Source organism: Betta splendens, chromosome 4 (genome assembly GCF_900634795.4).
Source record: "Betta splendens chromosome 4, fBetSpl5.4, whole genome shotgun sequence".
Taxonomy (NCBI): domain Eukaryota; kingdom Metazoa; phylum Chordata; class Actinopteri; order Anabantiformes; family Osphronemidae; genus Betta; species Betta splendens.
In genome coordinates, this window is record NC_040884.2 from 4,448,845 (window position 1) to 4,470,836 (window position 21,992).

Below are 21,992 nucleotides of genomic sequence, written 5' to 3' on the forward strand. Positions count from 1 at the left end.
TTGCTGCTTTAAAGTGGGTTGCTGACCTAAAATAGACCCCAAAGATGACTGGCAAAGTTCAAATAAGAGTTTCGCTGATTGGACCGTTCATCTCGTCAGAGTCAACTGAGGTTAATCAGTACACATGACCAGTGGAAATACAACCTCTGCACTGGAAACACTGAAGCTCTCCCAGTGCAGCAATACATGCGGCCACCTTTGCCATTTTGTGCTGATGTTACATAAAGGCTCAGTCTTATTTACAAAGTCAGAGCTTAGTCTGAAGTCTGAACAAGACCAGAATAAGTTTCTCACCAGTAGACCTGTTGAGATGCAAAATGATAAAACTATGAAACAACTCAGATTATTGTAGAGTAGTTATCTTTTGAAGAGTCAAAACAGCAGGTTATCTGTGCATGCAATTACATTACTTGGAAATATTCTGGAGAGTTATTGATGCTTTGGATGATAAAAGTTATTTAGTACTTGAAGTTAAAATTTTAAAGTAGGTTTTACTATAACACCTCAAAGCAGATATATTCTTATTTTTAAATCAAAGCTGACAGTATGCAATAGTCCACGTATCCCAGTATTGTCTACAATTTAAAAACAAAGAACATTTTCAAATTAATTAATTGTAATGAATTAAACAAATTCCCTCTTTTATGATACAAAGCGACAAGCAACAGAGTGAAAGGAAATTGTCAATGCAAAGAACAAGCTTTGATGTGCCAAGAAATAGAATAAATGCATGGCATAGCAATTTCTTGGTCTGGAGAGGTTTTTCCACCCTCAATTGTCAGATCAGAACCACACAGCACATAGTGCCAAGAGTATAAATATTTATATACCCATTAAATACTATGCCAAGTCATTTCGCTGATTAGTTCCGCTGAAGGTGGACATATTTCACCAACACTGCAAGTCTGCATGTAACAGCTCACTAAAGAAATCCAAAGAAGACAGTTTTTATAGGGATTCATCCATTAAAAGCTGCAAACTAATCGGAAAACAATATATTGCTTTAAAATAGCACAAGTCATGAAAACTTAAAAAAATGACAAAGCAGCCCAGTAAAACCAAAGTGATGAGAACACACTGTCCAAACACTCCAACATCATTCATGGCTGAGAAGCTCAGTCAAAAGACAGACTCCCCTCCCCACACAAACAGTACACAGAGTTAAAGAGAGGGAGTGCGTTGGATGCTAGGCTGATTCAGCAGGATGCTAAATCAAACTCAAGAACATTAATTACACGCAGCATTATCAATCAGAGCAAAGTGTGTGCAGGGTTGGACGGTTTGGAACAGATCACACTGACAATCCATCAGAAACCTGTGATGGCCATTGTTGGCTTTCTGCTGATCAGCCAAACCCGCACCACAGATGGAGAATAGGGTAGGGGTAGGGTGTGGTATGAAGAGGGGATAGGGGTTAAAGGGGGGGTATCATTTTGCTCTCTGCTGTGATTTGTTTGTTCAGGAGAGAGAGAGCTTGAGCGGGATTTGAGCGGAGGTGGGGTACAGAGCTAAAACATAGTAGGGTTTAATGATAAGCTAATCCCCCCCTCCTCTACTGAGAGGGCATTATATAACACAGGGCAGCGTGCAGCTCTCACATCATTTCAACAGCAAGGAAGGCTAGGTTAGAGCGATAACAGTGCTGAGGACAGCACGTCACCCAGCAAGAGCAGTGAAAGTGTACTGGAGGATTACAGCTGTTCCACATGACTGGACAAAGAAAAAGTACGATGAAATTGCTTTGCTCGATGCTGCTGCTGGCTACAATCACCGCTGCCATCCCGGTGCAGGAGCAACCGACTCAGGCATCCCAGACTGTTATCACAGAACCAAGCCCAACTGAGGCAAAGTCTCGCTTTGCCATGCTGGATGACGTCCGCCTTCTCGCCAACGGTCTACTTCAGCTTGGACAGAGTTTGCGGGAGTTTGTCCACAAGACCAAGGCCCAAATCAATGACATTTTTCAAAAGTTGAACATTTTCGACCGCTCCTTCTACCAGCTCTCCGTGGTCACCTCCGAGATCAAAGAGGAAGAGGAGGAGCTGAAGAAGACCACCACTTTCCTAAAGGCCAACAATGAGGAGATCAAGAACCTGTCTCTGGAAATTAACTCCAAAATCAACAGCATCCTGCAAGATCGTATACAACTGCAGAGCAAGGTGGGGAACCTGGAGGAGAGGCTGAAAGGACTGTCCCAAAGCACGGCCCCTGCTGACCAGCACAGCGAAATCACAGAACTCAAGGTAAGAAGAGAAAGGATGTTTGATCAATGTATTTTGTGAATATAAAGGAAAAGCCACATATCAATCTATCATCAATTTAAGAAATCAAATGTGTCCTTACATTTGTTTCCCGCATTTGCTATGTAAATGTACATTTAAGTACCTCACACACTGCAGGATTTACAGTCAATTACAGGTTTACACAAACAGTTATGTTATATGTTTAGTTGTGTCTTCTCAAAATTCATTAAAAAATATATATATATTTTTTTGTGGGCATCAATGTCATCGAATCGCTGTATACAAACATTTTCAGGAGGTGATTGAATCTCAAGACAAAACAATCAGTAACCTGCTGAAAGCTGTGAGGGAGCAGCACGAACAACTCGACTACCAGAAAGTTAAGATTAAAAACCTGGAGGAAAAGGTAGTTGCATGAGATTTCATCTCTATAAAGCCTGTCTCTGCTTTGGGAACATGGGGAAAAACATATGCTGCATTTTCTAGGGGTGACAAGCTATTAATATTAACATCATGGACCATTTGCATTCCCTTGCAGCTAAGCTACGACAGTTTCCAGGATACAGCAAATAAGGCAACTGATTCAGACCCTGAGGCTCCAGATATGTTTGAGTATCTGACAGGAAACTCAACTGGCCTCAACATAAATGGTAAAACTACAGAATTATTTAGGTCTTCTCAGTACTAAACAGCGTGTCTGCAGGGCTCAATATGACTTTAAATCACATTTGAAGAGACATTTAGAAAGCAAAATTAAGATGGATACCAGTATATTTGATATGACCTGTATATCACTCCTAAAATGACAAGGGCATCTCTGACTTTTACTGAAAAATGTAATTAATAGTAAATACGTTTAAAACATATCCTGTCCTGCAGACACCTTACATTAAAAGTACAATGCAGATTCTGGACAGCTGGAAACCACCAGCTGTAACTGCCTTCACTGTGTTTCAGACCTGCCAAAGGACTGCAGTGAGCTGTTTAACAAAGGAGACACACACAGTGGCATTTATGTTATCAAGCCAAACGACTCAGAGCCATTCAACGTTTACTGCGACATGGGCTCAGGTGGGTAAAACAGCAACAAACAAAGCATCCGAACGTAGGTGTACACACACTCAAGACAGTTTGTTTTTCCAAGAACGCTGATACTGAACACTGTCGAGGAAGGGTCGGATGGAAGGAGAGATCTCAGGCCTATTTATACACACACACACAACAATAACCTGACTTAATTTTATCTCTCTTTCTATACATGCAGGATTGACTGTCATCCAACACAGAGTTTATGGTTCAGTGGATTTTGACCAGACGTGGAACAAGTACCAGAAAGGATTCGGGGATTTGGAAAGTGAGGACTTTAAACATTTCACCTTTACCTTAGTTGAGAAATACTGACCTCAATGAACAGGCAAATCATTTTTAAATATACAAGAAATATTAATTGCTACTTATATGCCGTGAGCTTTCCCTGCAGGTGTAACTAAGATGCATTGTAAAGATATGTCTGCTAAAAATGATATGGATATCTATTGCAGAAGACTTCTGGCTGGGCCTAAAGAAGATCTACAGTATTGCACAGCAGGGTGTCTACATTTTACGTATCGATTTAGAGGACTCGAAGGAGGAGAAGCACTGGGCTGAGTACCATTTCTCACTGGAAGGTCCCTCCAAGGACTACACCCTGCATGTCACTCATTACTCCGGTGATCTGCCTGATGCAATGACAAGTAGCACCGGAATGAAGTTCTCCACAAAAGACAGAAATGAAAACAACCAAAACCCCAACTGTTCCCGCAGTTACACAGGTAGTTTGTGAAGTTGATTCAACATCACTACTAACCTTTGTGCTATAAGCAAAAACTCACATTTAACTGTAACATGGTTATTATTATTATTCAGATCACATATAGGATATGAGCAGATCAATTGCAGCTTACTGAACTTTATCTGACCCTATAATAGGTGGCTGGTGGTTCAGTGGATGTGGAGACAACAACCTTAATGGAAGATATTTGTGGCTGAGGACAAGAGGACGTTCCATGAGGAGGAAAGGCATTCACTGGAAGCCGAGCATGGGGCCCTCAAGTTTCCTCAAGATGACCAAGATCACCATGCGACCAGCTCTAAATGCTGAATCACTCAACTGAACTGAAAACCGTCTCTAAACCACTAGCATTTATCAAAGACAATGATAGTATCTAACGCTCAGCCAAACAGTTCTATAGACAAGGAAAGTGAAGTAAACACAGGCATTATGTGTCTGTCTCATCCGAGTTCTTTATCTGCAACACGAAATTGGGAGCACAGTTTTGTCTGACACTCGAACAAGGTTCAAAAACGTTAGAAGTCATAGAATGCTGAACTGTAGCGGTGATGTAACCAAGCAATGCAGGTTGTGAACCCAAAGGCTTTGATCCGGTACCTCAGAAGAATTGAGGTTATGCAATGTCTGCAATTGCTTGCGCAATGGACGTATTGATCTACATCAGCGGACCGATTCAGCGCTGGCAGCAAAATGTCACAGTGCCACATCCTGAGAGAAAGCTGTCGACAGAGAGCGTGGTGCATATTACAAAGTCAGACTGCTTATCTCTGCATGCAGGAAACTTTTGGCAGGTTCCATGTCTGGTTTGATGTTTTTTAAAAACGCATTGTATCCTTGATGTGAAACTAATTTTCTGCAATAAGGTTTTTTTCCTCCAATTGTATTTTACATAGCTTCAGTCCTAGTTTAATGTAAATATAGATAATGTGACTACAAACATGATGCTACACTTTGACAGCAGTTTTTTTGTTGGTTGTTTTTTTTACTCCGTAACGTATTTAAGCCATGTTCACACTTTTATATGATATATGCTGTTACTGTTAAAAATGCAGAATTTCAGTCCATTTCCGGTTACCGAGTCATATTGACTCACTTAAAATAACTGCACTGTAGATGCTCCTCACACTAACATCAACCTGTTCAAATAAATCATATTTAAGACAATAATAAAATAACAGAGTTATTCCTATTTGAATTTTGTACCTTTGACATGAACCAAGTAAAGGTTTGCCTTCATCAGATTAATTCCCATTTTGAAAGCTCGGGACTTGTATCTTACTACACATTAATGCAAAGCTGCTTGATTGTGTTTAGCTTGTCGATTCCTTTTTCAAAAAGTTACTTAAATAAATCATTGCATAAAATATAATAGTGGTAACATTATGACTTGCTTTAACCCACTTCCCTATTGTGGATCACAGGGTCTGGCATTAGTTTACCTGCAATGTAAAAAGGCACCTTTTATTTGCAGACAAACAAGGTCTGTAACCACAAGGCCATGTCACCACTAATCTTTGGCAATAAGAACATTACCCACAATGACCTTGACAAAAATAGCTGTCAGTTTGTTGAAATATGTCCATGGAAGACTGGCAGACATGAGGATAAAGGGATAAAAGTTAATTTTTCACACTTAAAAAGATTTTTCTCTACCTGTATGTGGTGTTTGGCACATAAACGTCCCTGGCAGGAAACTCCAGGATCTCTCTGGTGGGGCGTACCCTGCTGTCTGGGTAAGGTTTAACCTGCACTAGGTCAGGGGTCAAGCAATAGTGGGGGTTCTCTGGAGCTGGAGAAATGTCCAATTTCAACTGGGCTGTGGTGAGGTGAACAAGAAAAGTGTGGATCAGTTATGATGCAATAACTACAAATAAGATCAACAAAATCAATAGAATACAACAATAGTTGTACCTGTTATGGGTCTGAGTCTTCTCAAAACTGAAGAAGGTCTTCTCATATCTGCTAGGAACTTATACAAGTCCTCATCACTCAGCCGGTCCCCCTCCTATGACACACATGTTTTAGTAATTTGTCTGTAAATGTAAAATAAATATAATAAAGTGTTTCCAAAGTGTGTGTGCGGTATGTGACCTGTTTGAAGAAGTTGGTGATTGTAAGTGTGGCGGGTCTAAAGCCTGTAAGACTACATGACTCATCTCCACTTGTGGTCCTCTCCAATGAACGCCTTCCCATGATGCTTGAGTTTCGTCGTTCTGACCATGAACCCTTTCTCTCTATACATTTGCAAAGAGCACAACATTTTCCATATCATTCTCTTGTCTTGACCTTCAATACTTAAAAGGTCCAAAGTTAGACAAATACCAAGGCTCAAACTCAAAGCAACACATCAGGAATCAATATTACTGGATGTTTTGCTCCCTGTTTAAATTTGCTTAACCTGATGTCTGCGGTTAGACAGCGGCATTTAGATAATATTGTAAAAGTGTGGTGTTGTTACGACAAGCCCACGAGCCTTCTGCATGACTGCAGTCACTGCCCTTTGATATTTATGTGAGACTATGAGACTCAGAGTCTTAAAGGTATAAAAATACACTGACAAGGCCCAAATCAACGCCTGATTGTAAAAAAACATACAGTATTTCAGCTAATAAAGTTATTTTAAATATTGTCAGACCTGAAAGACTCATCTCCAGCTCTGTATCCCTCTCAAGACTGCCAGCACTGTTGACAATGTTCATTAAATGAATAGCGGTCCAAGCAAAGGGCATTCGGTACCGGCCCAAACGCTGGCAGAACTGCTCTGACTGGCTTCGAAGTTTCTCCAGCTTCTCCTTATTCTACAAGAAAAAGACATGTTTACATGAATTAACACAGACTGCAATACAACATGTAACATACTATAATTGTCCCATGGATTGTTAGTGAAGTAATTATACCTTTGCAGCATCTGACTCTTTGAAAACCATGTATGGCTCAGCACATTCCCCAATGTCACCTTGTTGCAATACTTTTTCCAGCTGTGGGCAAAACACACACAAGTTTTCATTCAAGACATCATAATACAGGACACACCCATCAAATAATTCACATATAAAATTTCTGTCGAATCTGCCTGACCTTGATGACCAGGAAGACATCCTGTGAGGGGTAAGTGATGGAAAATATGGCAGAGCGTGCCAGTGTAGAGATGGCTGCTGTCTGGATGTGTGGACGCAGCATTGCCTTGGTCTGCTCAGAGTTCAGGTCAAAGAAAAAGTTTTCCGATATCTGCAAGACAGATAATAGTTACTATGTGTATCATCATAACGAAAACAAATATGAAATCGTTTTTTTAATAAAACAATGATAGCAATTAAATTACTAGTAGTACCTAATCACATTTTTGCATTGATGACTTTGTGGTGGCCAATTAACACAAATGTACTTTGTCAAACTGTTCATTTTTAAAATAACAGAGCTCTTGCTCAGAGCAGTATACATGAGAGATTCATTTTCAAGGAGTCTACTACCATCTAGTGTTTGTAAGTAAGAGAGTGAAAAAAAATAATACAGCACTTCAGATAGAAACATATTTCCAGTGTTTATGATTTAACTGCATTCATGCAAGCACAACAGGGGCGCAACATAAAATGTTATAGTCCACTCATCAAATTCGTTTAAGCCTCTCACCAATTTAAACGGTTTTCAGAAGTGTCCTAACAACTTAGGGCTGAGGCGGCACTGAGCAAAGCATAACAGCTTACCTTTTTCTTTTCCTTGACATCATATAAGGCCAAACTAGCAAATATGGGCTCAATTTCAATCTCGAACCTTCAAGGGAAGAGACAAAAAGAGTGAGTCAGCACAAAGAGGCAGTTAAATAAAATGGGCTAAAGGCTTCGTGTTTCTGGAAAAGGCTATCCACCACTTACTTCAAGGACAAACACTTGACAAGTAGCCTCTGGCCAAAGTGTTCTTTAGGTACTTCAGGCACACAGTGGCGTTCAATGGGTTCCTCCTACACATTCACAAAGAGAACGGGCAAGGGCGAAAAACATATTATTTATAAAAATAAATTCTGAAGATCAGATTAAAAACAAACATTGAGTTGAGTAGAACACTTTACCTCATCGAGGGCAGGGTGCAAAGCAAACAATTCGCGGTGGCGGTTAGCCTTGCGCTGCTCCTCATTCTGTCTGTCGATCTCCTCGTTGGGAGCACGGTCGAGCAGGTGAGGGAGAAGGGCATCCGGGAGGGAGTTCTTCAAGTCAAATATGCTGCAGGCCCAGCTTCCACGCGGGGTGTCATCTATAGACATCGATCTTCGCTTCATGTCATCCTATGAAACATAAAGAAGTGACGCAGCTGCTGCAGTAGTTCCTGCTGGCACGCACAGGTTTTAACATTAATAATATTGAATAGTTCTTTTAGTACCTGGTCGTCCTGGTAGCTGCTGTTGTCTGGCATCTCATCAGCCTCAAACACTTGCTTGGGCAGGCCTTTCTGCCGCTCCTTTTGCTTGTCCAGTGTGTTGGGATTAAAGCCTGTACCAAGCTTGTGATATCTGAAGGGGCAAGAAGACATTCATGACACGACAAATAAAGATCATCATCAGTACTGCACAGTTATTTTTTAAAATTCTAAAGAGCGAAAACAACAACTCACTTTCTGTTGACAACGGCCCAGTCCTCTGTGTAGGATCTGACACAGTCTCTGACGTGAGCATCCGTGTCCCTGAAGCCAGACAGACTCAATCAATCAAACATGCCTGATTTTAATAGCAGGAGTCAGGCTTTAAATACATTACTCAAAGTGAATAAGGATGACAGGCTATTAGACCAATGCCATTTAATCTTTCTGGTACATCACACAGTGAAGTACACATGCAGTGCTTTTGTCACCTCCTCTTAAATTCCAAAAGCTAGATTTACACCAATCAGGCATGACATTATGACCGTCTGCCTAATATTATGTTGGCCTCTTTTACAGCCGTACATCCCTGACCCACCGAGGCATGGACTTCACTACACTCCTGAAAGTGTGCTGTGGTATCTAGCACCATGATGTGAAGCAGCAAGGAGGGCCATCCAGTTTTGATCTCACGAACCCATTGAACAGGGCTCAGCATGGGCACCCTGACTGGTCTGTAGCTATGCAGTCCCATATGCAAAAAACGTATTTGTTGCATACAAACTTACTTTTTGACACCAACTCATCTAAAATCAACATTAACTTCCTCTGCAGTTACAGTTGCTCAAGCCACCTATAACACTTTCATAAAATATCAGTTATCAGTTCTCCAGCCACCCACAATATTTGTGGTACAGTTAATACAACTCCACACTTCCCAGAACAGCCACTTCTATAAGTCCCGCATTCTTACCCTTCCTCTGGGACAGCTTGCACCACTGTGCGGCACTCCCTCGGTGTGTAAATGACCTCAATGTCATCAGGGGGAAACTCGATCAGATCTCTCAGGGGACCAGATTCAACGATGGGAGGATGAGTGATGAGATACTCCTCAAAGTCCACAGGCTCCACAGCTTCTGTGAGGGGGACCTGGAGGGCAGTGAAAAGGAGAGAGCAGGGAATACCAGGATTAAAAATGTTAATTAGCTGTGACACAGATATAGTCATCCATTCTACAGATATAGTCATCCATTCTATCGGTACCTCTAACTTCTAATGCTAAATAAAAAGTGGACTGATTAAAACACTGACTTCAGCTAACGCTTTAAGGTGGTACAAGTATCCTGACTTTGTATGAACTGATAGTTTCCCATGACTTAAATCAATTTATAAAAGAAACTTTAAAAACTTTGGTGAACTCAAACAAATAGCAAAATGTAAAAGTTATGAGACATGACATTTTTGTACAGCTTTTAGTCTCTTGAGGAATCTGGACACCAGTGCCTTTCACAGTTAAATGATGATGTTAATTAAAAGCCAACTGTAGTCTAATTTAGGATTCGGAGGGTGGGGGAATATTTGCTGGTGTGTGGACTCAGGTATGCTGAAGATCAATTGACGCTATGGCTTTAACAAACACTCTGTTTGAGTTCAAACACTGGTACCCTAGAAACAGAGCAGAACACCGGCTGTGTCAAAGCCAGGCAAAACATTACCATATGGAATGTAGCAAGACATGAACAACAATTGTTCAACCAAAGCTAAAAATGACCAAGAGAATCAGATAATAAATGGTTGAAGATACATGTCCTTGTTGTGAAGGTCTTGATGAAATGGACACTGGCCTTTCTGACTACTCACTGTGTTGCTTGTTGCAGTAACGTTAAGGTTTTTGAAGAGCTGCGGGGAGCCTCCATACTGTCCAGCTATCTGCTTCCTCACCTCTGCTGCCACAGTCCTGCAAAACAGAAGGGATGAGTCACAAAACAGCTCAAGACAGCAAACAATACTGTCACAATATGTTGGACACGAAGTCTTATGAGACTGTACATGTAAATTTACACATGGTTTTTATGATGCTTCTTCCTAATCATCTGGCTGCCCCACTTTAGACACATAATTAGACACTGTTGTGAAGATCCAGTGGCTTGTACAGTTCAATGCTGTCATTTAAGAAATGCTGAACGGACAAACACATTCCACAGTACTCCCCACTGGTCTCTACAGATCTTTACTTAGCACTGGTCAGCGCACAGAGTAATAACAGCCAGATCTTATAGTTATAACCCATAGAGGAAGGAAAATAACGTCAAGATGAAAGATAGAAGATAAAGACAGAAATATAAACTGGTGGGACCTGGAGACTTCTGGGGGAAAATTATGTTATTTAACTCAGTGTGCCATATTAACTATTATTTAAAGCTATGACCTAACGAGAAAATGTGTTGTCAATCTTGTCTGTGAATAAACAGTGTAGACTGATGAGAGTCTGCGTGCAAAGGTGAAGTATTTCAAGCCTTCAGTCAATGAGCCTTTATTGAAACATTGAAGATCCAAAAGGCCCAATTTATTACAGTATAAATCTATCTTTTATCATAGAAACAATAAGAAAACAATAGCATTTTTGGAAGGTTATGTAGTAAATACATGAAGTGAAAGGAATGCACCTTTCTGCATAAAATAGAAATTTGACCTGACAAACAAGGTCTGATACAACACATCCACGAACTGTCCAGAGGCAGCAAAACAGCCTAAACTCAAAATATTTTAATGTTGGTACTGTACAGCTGCACACCATATACAGTGCTGTGCACAGAACAGTTATCTGTTCAATCCTTCTGTCCATAAGATGTTTTATCTTTAGTGCTGTGAACATCAGGGTGGTCTTTTGCATATCAAGGTGGGGTGCAATGTTTTATTTCAGACTGATGTAGTATCCTGCCACAGACACCTCACCTGGTTAATGATTAGCATATCACTGACCCCTGAACAGGGATGCTAACCAGCACGTTGACGTTGTTGACATTTGTCAAATCAAATCAACTGCCAATTTTTGGAAAAAGCCAACACATTCTCTGTCTTTGAGAACTGAGGTGCCAGTAAAGTTGTTGCCTTATCCCAGTGGTATAGTTTGCATATTGTTGTATTTGTTAAACTCTGACTAAACCTGACATCATGTCTAGTCTGAACAGATCAATACAAAAATCCAATACCTGGATGTGGTTGGATCAATAATGAACATCCACCATCAACAACCTCACAATCCAGCCAGTAACAATTCTGAATTCTTATTCTACACTTGAATAAACTAGGCTCAGAAAAAAAAGCTCTGTGCTATTTTAGTTTACATTTACCTAAATGGGCAAATCAGGAGATAAACTCTGAATGAAAAGGAAACATATTGAAGACGAAGCTTCTCGTGTGTACCAAAGCCCTGCGTGCATGTATGTGTATGTGCTGGCTGGGATGATGGTATTTGACAGCTAGCACAAAGCCCTTTGTTAAAGAGATTACTTTGATCCGTCTGAGGGGCGGGGAACAGATTAGAATATCGCTATGTGATAGCTGCTGTGGGAGGCTTTTGTCTCAAGCCTTAACTGTCTTACAAATATCTATTGTCTCATGTAGATGAGCTCTTGCTTAAAACATAATTCAACCAAGTTGGGTCCACACACAGCCACTAACACTGCGCCCAGATGCTCGCCGTTAGCAAGCGTAAGATAGCTAGCTCCAAATTAACTCTAAATTCAATTGAGTTAAATATCCAAACGTAGCCGTTCAACCCGTGTTCGTCCCTGGTGACCGGAACGCGATTAAGACGTCATTACACATCAGGCCTTTGTTAGGACTCGGTAGAGGTGCAGCTAGCGAGCGTTGCTGGGTGTCTGGGTGGGTCTGAGCATCTTCGTGGCTAACAAGCGGCTAGCCCCGAGCGGCCGGGCTGTGCGGGCGGCGGGGCCTCCTCCATTGGTTCCCTCACAGTGGACAACCTCAATCCAGCGCCCGTTTCGGGGTCTCGAGTGTTTACCTGCTGATTTTCTGGGCGAAGGCGCGGCGTTCAGCCATGGCAGTGGCCGCTGATGTGCTTTCACGAAATTCCCAGGCAGGCAGGCAGCACCCAGACGCCGTTTTCCACTCACTCACTACGACCGCAGGGAAAACGGGAGAATGGGATTGTTACCGTAATTACGGTGAGAGTGTGCAGCCGAACACACCCAAAGGAAATCAGCTGCGCGTTGTACTATGATGATTACAGCCACGCTCCAGTATTCAGTTGCGATAACTTTAACTATAATTTTCATCCTCTCATACCTAAAAATAAAAGCATTAATATGTATGTGGATTTTTTTGTATTTCTTTTTTAATGAATGACTGAATTTGTTTAAAAATGAAAAGATAATGCCTTAAGTTCATATCTTCAAATAACAAACTGGACAGACGGGCTGTTTGCTGCACTTTAAATACAAATGAAAAATCGTTATATTAAATGTTTACAAATGCAAATTAAATTCTTATAGTTTAAATGTGAATATCTGAATAGTTGGCTGACTGACTTGCCTATATATATATATATATATATATATAAAACAATTACTAACTCAGAAGCATGATTTAGTTAGAAGTACACAAGTACAAGGATTACAAGAAGAAAACACTAAATCTTAACAATTTAGCTTTGTTTTCATTAAAAATAAATGAAACTCTTGAGCCTTGCATAGTTTACTTTAGGTACATGTATAGTAGATGAAATCTACCAATTCAAGAAAACATTCTTCAGATCACATATTAAATTTTTTCTGAGTAGTTAATTTGAAAAATCATCAACATCTATTTTATTTATTTTATCTATAGCTTACTGTCTGCAGAATTCGACACATTAGTTAGGTATTTTAGTATTTTAGTAAACGTTAAAAACTATTATGGCCTATCAACGCTTTTTCCTTTAAAATTAGATTTTGTTTCTTTATAGTCATCATGAATTTATTTCATGTTTTGCTGTAAACTGTAAACAAACTGCAAAATGCCTAAAAATATATGTAATCTTTTGGTGTATGCTTAAGGCTATTTTTATATTCTGTTTGACGGTAATTATTATTATTTTATGATGTGTGATGTGGGTGGTTGGTCCCATATAATTAACCACTGTCTAACCACCAACTAACCACGGTCACATTTTGCGTGAGAGCAAAATGTTTAGAACTAACAGGATGAAGGCAGCACAGATATTATCCTGTCTTGAGGCTACAGCTCTGCCTTTCTAAGAAGCGCTTGGTTTGATGCATGGCAAAAAAACAGGCAACGCGTAGAGAGCGCCAATAACAAAGCAATCCCCGCCCGCTCGGGCTAATAAGATTCATCAACCGAACCTCTCCTCCTTGGTCTCGAGCGAAAAACATCGCGAGATCAGGTGACGAGACTCTTCAACTTCCTTCAAGTGCGATGAAGGCAACAACACGGCAGTGTTCAGGTATCAAACGGCAGGTCTCACATAAGTCAGCGCATCGTATGTGCTGACTTATGTGTTTAATATAAAATGTAAGAAATAAAAGAAAGCTGCTATCGCGAGACGGCTGCCTCGAAGGTAACTACCTGCTAATTATAACCTGCTATGTCGTGTATATTCTCATAGTTCAGTGTAACATTCAACTGTGTGTGCGTGTTGTGTGTTTGTATTTGTGCACTTCAGTGCTTGTGCGCTCGATGGTAATGGGTTCCACGTCCTGCCGGTCCAAATGGAGAATAAAGGGAGCGACGAGGTGGAAAAATTGAAGACAAAGTTCTTGTCAGTGTGGCACAATGTGAAGTACAGTAAGTGATTCGCCTGAGGCCGAAACACAGAGTCCCTGCTTGTCCATGCACAGTCCTCTGTGTCCATTCATTACCGACGTGCTATTCTGACCTGCGGTCATAGTATATGAATTAGTGGCTTACCGAAGTCGGATTTTATGCAACTGGAATGCAGAGGCAGCGTCAGTAACGCCACAGGAGGTAACACAAATAATACACAAGGAGTCTGTGAGACAACGACCTGCTGCTGCTGAGTCAGCCCCTTGAAGTAGTCACACGGTCTGCACTAGTTGACCTGTCTGCTTCAACAAACCACAGTTCTGCTTTTCCTCCTTTCTATTTTGTACACTTTTGTTGTCCCCGGGCGTCTGGAACAGGGAGCTGGAGAAAAACAATACTTGGGACTGTGTCATAATGTTGAATGGCGGGTGGTGTAGACTAGGTGTGTCTGTAAACCAAGCAAAGTAACATCCCAGTGAATCACAAGCAAACAATGATAACGTTTGTTTTTATGGTGTATCTTAGGCTGGGCTCTGACAACTAAGACTTCATTCAGCAGAAACTCTCCAGTGCTTCTCCTTGGAAAATGTTACCATTTTAAAGCTGAAGGTATCACACACACACACACACAGCCTGCCCTATTTAGTTGTTAATTAAGCAGGTACTTTAACTTGCTAAATATTTCCCAAAGCATCTCATTTGGAGAGAATTAATAGAAACAGAAATATGACACTGAGTGTGTTTTTATTGGAACCTCTGCCTGCCACATTTCTCCAATCATTTGAAAATTCATTTCTCACTTCTACATTCTTTTAGCAAGACTAACTGGTAACTAACAACAACAACAACATTAAGGAAAATGTTTTTTCTACATTACTCTGTTTATTGAGGCGGCATTGTGCCTGAAGAGTGGAAAAATACCTAACTCATCCAACCGTGACACAACAAACTTATCTGACTGAAACTTATGTAAACTGAAGAACCTGATTTTATCTAATGCTCATTTGTTTGCCTCAGATGACAGCAGTCCCACAGAGGCCTGTTACGAAGCACCTGATGATGATTTCATCATGGGGAATGTGGAGGCCTTCCGGAAAGATTTTGCATCTCGACTTTGGCTGACCTACAGAGAGGAGTTCCCTCCGCTCCCCGGCTCCAGCTTGACCTCGGACTGTGGCTGGGGCTGCATGCTGAGGGCCGGACAGATGATGCTGGCTCAGGCACTTATTCTGCACTTTATGGGCAGGGGTGAGTAAAATGATGGTAGTTAAGGGCCGGTGGTTGTTGGCCTGAATCTAACCCTCTGAAGACTTTTATATATCCAGTTGATGTACAGTAGTTTAAGTGAATTAAGGCAAATACTGTGTACCCTTTAGAATGCAACATAAATGTACCCCCTATCAAGTTTTAGTTTTAATTAGGAAGCAGGAGGCAATCAGGATTCTCAACCCTAAAAAAGAAAGTTTAATTTAGTTGATGCGAGGCATTGAAAATGAGTGAATTCCTCATATCTTTGTGAGGCTCATTGTCTCTGAAGTGTCCTACACTTTATAGTTCTACATAATGAGATGATGGTCGGTTTAACGCAGTCATTTAGAAAACAATATTTAAAACTTGTTCTTCTGTCAAATCTAAAATATGTCACTAGTGAAATATTTCTCCATAAAATGACTAATAGCCACTTAAGGATATTTATTGATCAATTTCGCTTTGATTCACTTTGGATCAAGGTCATTTTGTTAATGCCTTAGAATCTACTCCAGCTCATTTTATAGCCTAGGCCACTCCCATTATCTCTGCTTTCGGTCTCCACCATGTTTGTAAGGCTAAGGCTCAGTTAAATTGAAATACTGGAACACTCAAACTTATAATTGAAGAGAATTAGTCCAGTTCTGATGTTGAATCGCACCGGGTTCTGTCTGTTTAAGGCAAAAGCTTTTAATTTTAGTTTTGAAGGACCTTTTGTCCTTAAAGGAGATGCTCCACACTGAACTTTAATGTGTTGGGTGGTCAGGTTCAGTTTCGTACAGACTCAGCAGCTTTTGCCTTTTAAAAAAACCCCGAAACATTATCTACTTATATGTAAGTTTTATTCTTTTTTCATTTCAGAATCAATCAATATGTTTGGCTTCAAAACAAACTAGATGAGACATTAATTTGCTTCAGACGCTGTAAAACACAGTAAAATAGTTTACTAGTATTCCTTCTAAATTTATGAATATTGTGAGGTATTCAAGAGCAAAATGATAAATAATCAGTTTGTAATTAAGCCGCAAAGTGTGAAAAAAGTGCCTGAAGAAACATGAACATCTTAGTTTTGGTTCTTTAGGCTTTGCACAATTTTTCTTTGGTTCACAGACTGGACTTGGTCAGAGGCACTCACCCTCCAGCCTTTAGACACAGAGACGCGGACTACAACTGCAGCCAAACGTCTGGTGGCCTCTCTGGAGGCTTCCTTGCAAGTTTCCCCCAGACAGTCGGACCCGCAGTCCTCAACCACGCCTCAAACTCGGGCCGCAGGATCTGCACAGGAGGCAGATGCCCATTTAAAAGAGATGTATCACCGCACTCTGGTGTCTTGGTTTGGGGACACCTCTTCAGCTCAGCTGGGCCTCCACAGGTTGGTCCACTTAGGCCTGACGATGGGGAAACAGGCGGGGGACTGGTACGGACCCGCTGTGGTGGCACACATTCTCAAGTGAGTCTGTATGTAAAGCTATAAGAATTGTAATGTAAAACCAACAATTTCTTTTTTACAGGTAAATATAGGTTAATCCACAAACCATCCCTCTTTTTTCTTTTCTTTGCTGTCTTAGGAAAGCTGTTGAGGAAGCGATGGACCCTGCCCTGGCGGGTATAACTGCTTACGTCTCCCAGGACTGCACAGGTATGAAATATGAGCCTGCTGTTGATAAAGCAGGTTACCGGGCAGGTTGCCCACAATGACCCTTCTTTTATTTCCCCACCACCTCTTTGCTGCTGCGAGATTGTGAGTGGTGACAAGAACTTTAACTGTCTCATCCCCAACAAACACATCCGTTCCAAATCTATAACCTCCCGGTTGAACCTCTTCTTAACCTCAATAACCTGCATTGTGATTCATGTTTGTCCGCTCTACAGCTGGAGCCCAAGAGGTTTGTGTGAGAGCGAGTGTCTTGATGACGACAAGTTTGATTTTAAGACACAGAGATTTTGCAATTTTAAAATTGTACAGAGCAGAATTATATTCAAATTGTATAACCATTTAATTCAAATGTCCATTAAAACAAATTGATTATCTTTTAACAAGCAAAGTAGCATGTTTTTAATTTTATAAATGGATTCAATCAGAAAATTACAAAACCTTGACAAAAGGAAAACAAGCTAAAATTAAATTGATATAAAGCACAGACACACAATGAACCACAACATCCTTTAAGCGGACTGGGAGTCTGGTTTATAGGTCAGACATGACCTTCATCTGACCTTTGTGTCATTGATCCTCCAGTGTACAGCGCTGATGTCCTCGACAGCCACAGGGCATCGACAGCGGGACATGTCTCCACTGAGAGGTCAGATGCCCCCCCTTTAACACAAAACAACCAACAAGCGTCTGCCTCCACGCTGCAGGACAGCCGGGCCGTCATCATCCTCGTGCCTGTGAGGCTGGGAGGGGAAAAGACAAACCCAGAATATTTTGAGTTTGCAAAGGTCAGAAATGTGAGCCACAGATCACTTTGGCCTGTTGTTTTAGCTGAGTTGTACATACACTAATGTGTAGGGATAATTACAGTGCAAACAAAGTGGCTACTGTAGAGAAGTGAGTTCAAAATATGTCTCCTAATGTCCTGAAGTTATGGCAAACAGAAAACACAATGAAACTATTTATGCTTTAATTCAAATGTCCTGCCTGTTTCTTTGTCCTTCCCCGTTCGTTCAGAGCATTCTGAGTCTGGAGTACTGCATAGGCATCATCGGAGGGAAGCCCAAACAAGCCTGCTACTTTGTAGGGTTTCAAGGTTAGTGTTAGCATAATGGAAAATAGAAAGATACAGCAAGTGTTGGTGTGAATAGCAGCTTATTTTGCATAATATACCCTTCTTATGTGAAGAGACAAAGTAAGTTAATGTATTCCTGTTTGGATGAGGAAAACGGAGAGGAGTGAAGATGGAATAAAGTGACGCAGGGCTTGCTTTATTCTCTCTGACCCATCAAAGCCTCACTCATTTATCACCAGTAAACCTCCCAAGTTGTGAGCGGTAATTGATTTCCATAGGAGGCATGCATTAAATTTCATCGGGGTGGGAGCGGGGGGCTCAAAGTGAGCCACTCTTCATCACCTTCAGGAGCCGGGAGGAACCTTCAGTTGTACATCTTGGCAGTCAATATTTACGCATTTACATTTTACCAATTTGAAATACAGTGGTGGATGATGTCTAAATGACAAGCAATACATTCTGGCTGCCAAGGCGCGGCCCAGCGCCGCATTCATCATATGCAAATGGTCGAATATAATTGCGTGTTTGTAAAAGTAATTCCCCTACACAAAAATTAAATGACAAGCTCCTTTTTTTGCAAGCGTAAAGGATGTGCTTGTACAAACGCATGTGATTATGCAGAATTTAATCCACCCTGGTGGATATTAAAAAGCAACAACCTTCTGGGAGGCATATTTGACGCACACAAGCCAGCGCAGCGCAGTACAGTAAGCTGAGCGGGTGACTTTGAGCTACTCTGCATAGAAATTGAACAGGAGCGCATTTTTATAATATTCTGATGTTTTTGAATAACTTGTCTTTTGTTTTGTCCTTGCAGACGACAGCTTGATTTACATGGACCCTCATTACTGTCAGTCTTTTGTAGATGTCAGCACCGACGATTTCCCTCTGCAGGTAATGCGAAATTGCACAGACGAGCTGACTGGGGGCCCCAGTAATGTGAATTTAATAGTTTCTGTTAGTACTTAAGGGTATGAATCTTAGAGCAGCCCTCAGCTCAATTACAAAGTCCTTATCTGCGGATTTATTTGCTGCTCCGATCTGCTAAGCTGCCACTTAAGAAAAATATGGCAAATACAGGACCAAGATTCTGAGAGACTGAATTTTTCAGGGCCCCCACATAAAAATCAGCACATGGTGCTACAAAGCACCTTTGTTTTATGTCTTTGCATGCTGCCGTATACAGAGTGACAACACGATGGAGTCAGAGATTTGTGGATGCTGTGACAACAGGCAAATACGATTTCATTCTTCAAATCATGCAGAATACAACTTATTCAGTGTAGATGCTGCTGTGATGCCCACCAGCTATTCAGCCCTTCAGCTTGGAGAATATTTCCAGATGTACGTTGTCTTTTTGTCTAGTCGTATCATTGCCCATCGCCAAAGAAGATGCCTTTCAGCAAGATGGACCCAAGCTGCACTATCGGTTTTTACTCCAGAAGTGTCCAAGACTATGAGCGAATCACTCAGGAGCTGTCCAAGGTGAGGAAGCAATATCTCTTCACCACATCGGGTACCATCAGTTAAACGGGTCCTATGAGATGTTGGCCAGCAGGTGGCACCATTTAGCCATGAATCTGACTAAACCTCTCCCACCAGTCAGCCTGTTATGTAGATGTAACATACAGTCTCCTCTCATGAAACGTAACAGGCCTCTGTTTGTGGGACTCAATTTCCATGTTGCACTATTTCTGTGTATAAAAAATCGGTCACCTACTTTTGTCAACCTGAGACATAATAGACCCGATGGTATGTTTAGTGTTTAAATGAAGTTCCAACTACTGTGAAAAATAGTGGTGTAAAAGTCGCACTTCTGTGAAACCTTGGTGTGTTGTTGTTTCAGGTGCTGCAGCCAACAGCTAAGGACAAATACCCAGCGTTCACTTTTGTGGAAGGTCATGGCAGAGATTATGAACTATCAGCGGGCCTGACCCCGGAGAAGAGGGAATGGCCCTTCATCCGTGACCCAAAGAGGACGCTCAGCATGGCTGGAGACTTTGTGCTGCTATGACCTCACTGGGGAGTGAACTTCCTCATTTTAAAGAATGAAACTGCTCAGTATCTAGAGTCTGGAAATGCTGTGACACTGAAGGTCAAACTTAAACTTTATAAACCACAGCAATTTTATTTATACATCCTGGAAACTTTGTTGCTGGGCAGTTTTACCCATAACCGCTATTAAGCTGCTGGATGTATTTGTTGCCTGTTAGGAAGTCTTTAACATCTGTGGTGCTCTGCTGCTCATTCACTCCCCTAAAACACAGAGCATCCAGAGGAAAACTCCACTCACACCGCTCTTTGTATTCAAGGCACCAGATCTGGGAGGCTTTAATGAAGGATTTGTCTCAGACCTTACATGTCATTATGAATCTCTGATGATTTCAAATGCAGTGATCAATTTAGCATTTCACTTAATCAGTTACCTTAGTTTTTTTTTTTTCTTTTTTAAAGAACAGTGTTTAAAAGCGGTATTTAATATGAGTTAAGGACTAGAAGTATCAAATGAAGGAACTAATTTCAACAAACAGGATAAATTCTTAATTTGTCTGAAATACTTGAATAACAGGAGGCTCTTCATTATTTAGTTTCTTTGTTTTTATTGAACCCAGAGCTCATGTCTTTCTAGCAATAATGTATTACGGTGTTGGGTGATGGCGTGGATGTTTCCACGAGTGTAGATGTGAGTGAAATTAATTCATGCGTCACCTTTAATGTGACAAATGACGACGGAGAAGTTTGTCAAAAAAATTAGTGTTCTTTGTTTAGCACTATACGTTAATTTGACCTCACAATAGACTTAATGACACTATATATATCTAACAGTTCAATTCACAGTAATGCGGTGTACTGGTAGTAAAGAAGAATGAGTTAGAGATAAATGTTATTAACTGTCTAATCACTGGGATTTTCATGTTCTCAACCGAACTCTAGTTAAGTATTTTACAAGTGTATTTTTTTATACAAAGGAGGGTTTTCTTACATTTCTAGATATTTTTTGTTAGTTTTTTTTTTCACTGAAGCTCATCAGAATATGCAACTCGTGCATTTATCACAGTATTCCAACTGTTGACGTGCTCCTGCATCTCTGCTCATAAAAGTTAACATGCAAATGTTATATTCGCAATGTAAGATTATTTTTACACGTCTGGGTAAAACACTGACTACTGCACCTACATGGAGAATGTGAAGCTCCTCCAGTTGAATAAAAAATCGTTTGCTTCATCTTGGGCGCGTGATACAAACCTCAGTGGTGTGTTGAAATGTATTCAATCCCTTCCTCTCCCAGTCAAATGTAGTAGATTAAAACTAATCGTACGTGCTAACCATCTCTACAGCCCATTAAACAGCGACTGGAAAAAATGTGACCCGGTGACACTGGCTGCAATTGTGTTTCTCTGTGGAGGAAAAGAAAATATCCTTGTGTGCAAAGCTGTGTTACCATGGATAATCTGTCTGTTGCCTCTTAGTTTGAGCTATGCCAGACTGTTTTCCTGTACAGTACAAATTCTTGTATTATGATGAGCCCCTCTATTTAAAAGAAGGATCTGTCTCCTCTTTGAGGGAACAGGGCAAGGGTGACAATGGATGGACAGACAGCCAGAAGAACCCTTTATGTGTTCTCTCCGCCAGCGTAGAGAAGCAATAGCAAAGCACATAAAGGCATCATTTAGACCCTCCCTGGGACTCTCAGTAGCTGGCCGGGCGGCTGGACAGTGCAGGAACATCAAGTATTGCGGGAGCAAAGGTTTAGTGACATTGTTCAGCTTAGAAAGATTGAAAGGAGGAGAGAATGCACAGGAG

At 41.0% G+C, this 21,992-nt stretch overlaps 3 protein-coding genes across 30 annotated transcripts in view; 2 read left to right on the plus strand and 1 right to left on the minus strand.

Moving 5' to 3' along the window:
* Window positions 1-12,609, minus strand: part of dock7 (dedicator of cytokinesis 7) — a 33,358-nt gene extending 20,749 nt beyond the window's left edge. For all 22 annotated transcript variants that reach the window (XM_029147984.3, XM_029147983.3, XM_055508648.1 and 19 more), the window contains exons 1-14: window positions 12,452-12,609; window positions 10,285-10,381; window positions 9,398-9,573; window positions 8,680-8,748; window positions 8,449-8,578; window positions 8,141-8,353; window positions 7,947-8,032; window positions 7,779-7,845; window positions 7,153-7,302; window positions 6,972-7,052; window positions 6,710-6,872; window positions 6,166-6,308; window positions 5,986-6,079; window positions 5,728-5,890 (exon numbers count right to left, since the gene is read on the minus strand). In XM_029147984.3, the coding sequence (XP_029003817.1) occupies window positions 5,728-5,890; window positions 5,986-6,079; window positions 6,166-6,308; window positions 6,710-6,872; window positions 6,972-7,052; window positions 7,153-7,302; window positions 7,779-7,845; window positions 7,947-8,032; window positions 8,141-8,353; window positions 8,449-8,578; window positions 8,680-8,748; window positions 9,398-9,573; window positions 10,285-10,381; window positions 12,452-12,489 (1,670 nt within the window). In that variant the 5' untranslated portion in view covers window positions 12,490-12,609. The remainder of the gene's footprint in view (window positions 1-5,727; window positions 5,891-5,985; window positions 6,080-6,165; window positions 6,309-6,709; window positions 6,873-6,971; window positions 7,053-7,152; window positions 7,303-7,778; window positions 7,846-7,946; window positions 8,033-8,140; window positions 8,354-8,448; window positions 8,579-8,679; window positions 8,749-9,397; window positions 9,574-10,284; window positions 10,382-12,451) is intronic.
* angptl3 (angiopoietin-like 3) lies at window positions 1,590-6,148 on the plus strand. Its single transcript, XM_029147997.3, has 7 exons — window positions 1,590-2,243; window positions 2,539-2,649; window positions 2,782-2,893; window positions 3,201-3,314; window positions 3,508-3,597; window positions 3,785-4,054; window positions 4,212-6,148. The coding sequence occupies exons 1-7, from the start codon at window positions 1,707-1,709 to the stop codon at window positions 4,394-4,396; spliced, it is 1,419 nt and encodes a 472-aa protein (XP_029003830.1). The 5' UTR covers window positions 1,590-1,706; the 3' UTR covers window positions 4,397-6,148.
* Window positions 12,610-13,829: 1,220 nt separating the features above from the next.
* atg4c (autophagy related 4C, cysteine peptidase) lies at window positions 13,830-21,556 on the plus strand. Of its 7 annotated transcripts, XM_029148447.3 has the most exons (12): window positions 13,830-14,005; window positions 14,111-14,232; window positions 14,737-14,820; window positions 15,229-15,459; window positions 16,570-16,909; window positions 17,028-17,098; window positions 17,699-17,910; window positions 18,131-18,209; window positions 19,006-19,082; window positions 19,375-19,421; window positions 19,554-19,673; window positions 20,035-21,556. In XM_029148447.3, exons 2-12 carry the CDS (start codon window positions 14,157-14,159, stop codon window positions 20,120-20,122), a joined length of 1,425 nt encoding a protein of 474 aa, XP_029004280.1. In that variant the 5' UTR covers window positions 13,830-14,005; window positions 14,111-14,156; the 3' UTR covers window positions 20,123-21,556. The 7 variants fall into 7 exon arrangements, with proteins under 7 accessions (XP_029004280.1, XP_055364322.1, XP_055364325.1 ...); XM_055508347.1 differs by having other exon boundaries at window positions 19,375-19,673; XM_055508350.1 differs by having other exon boundaries at window positions 17,699-17,850; window positions 19,375-19,673.
* Window positions 21,557-21,992: the final 436 nt, after the last annotated feature.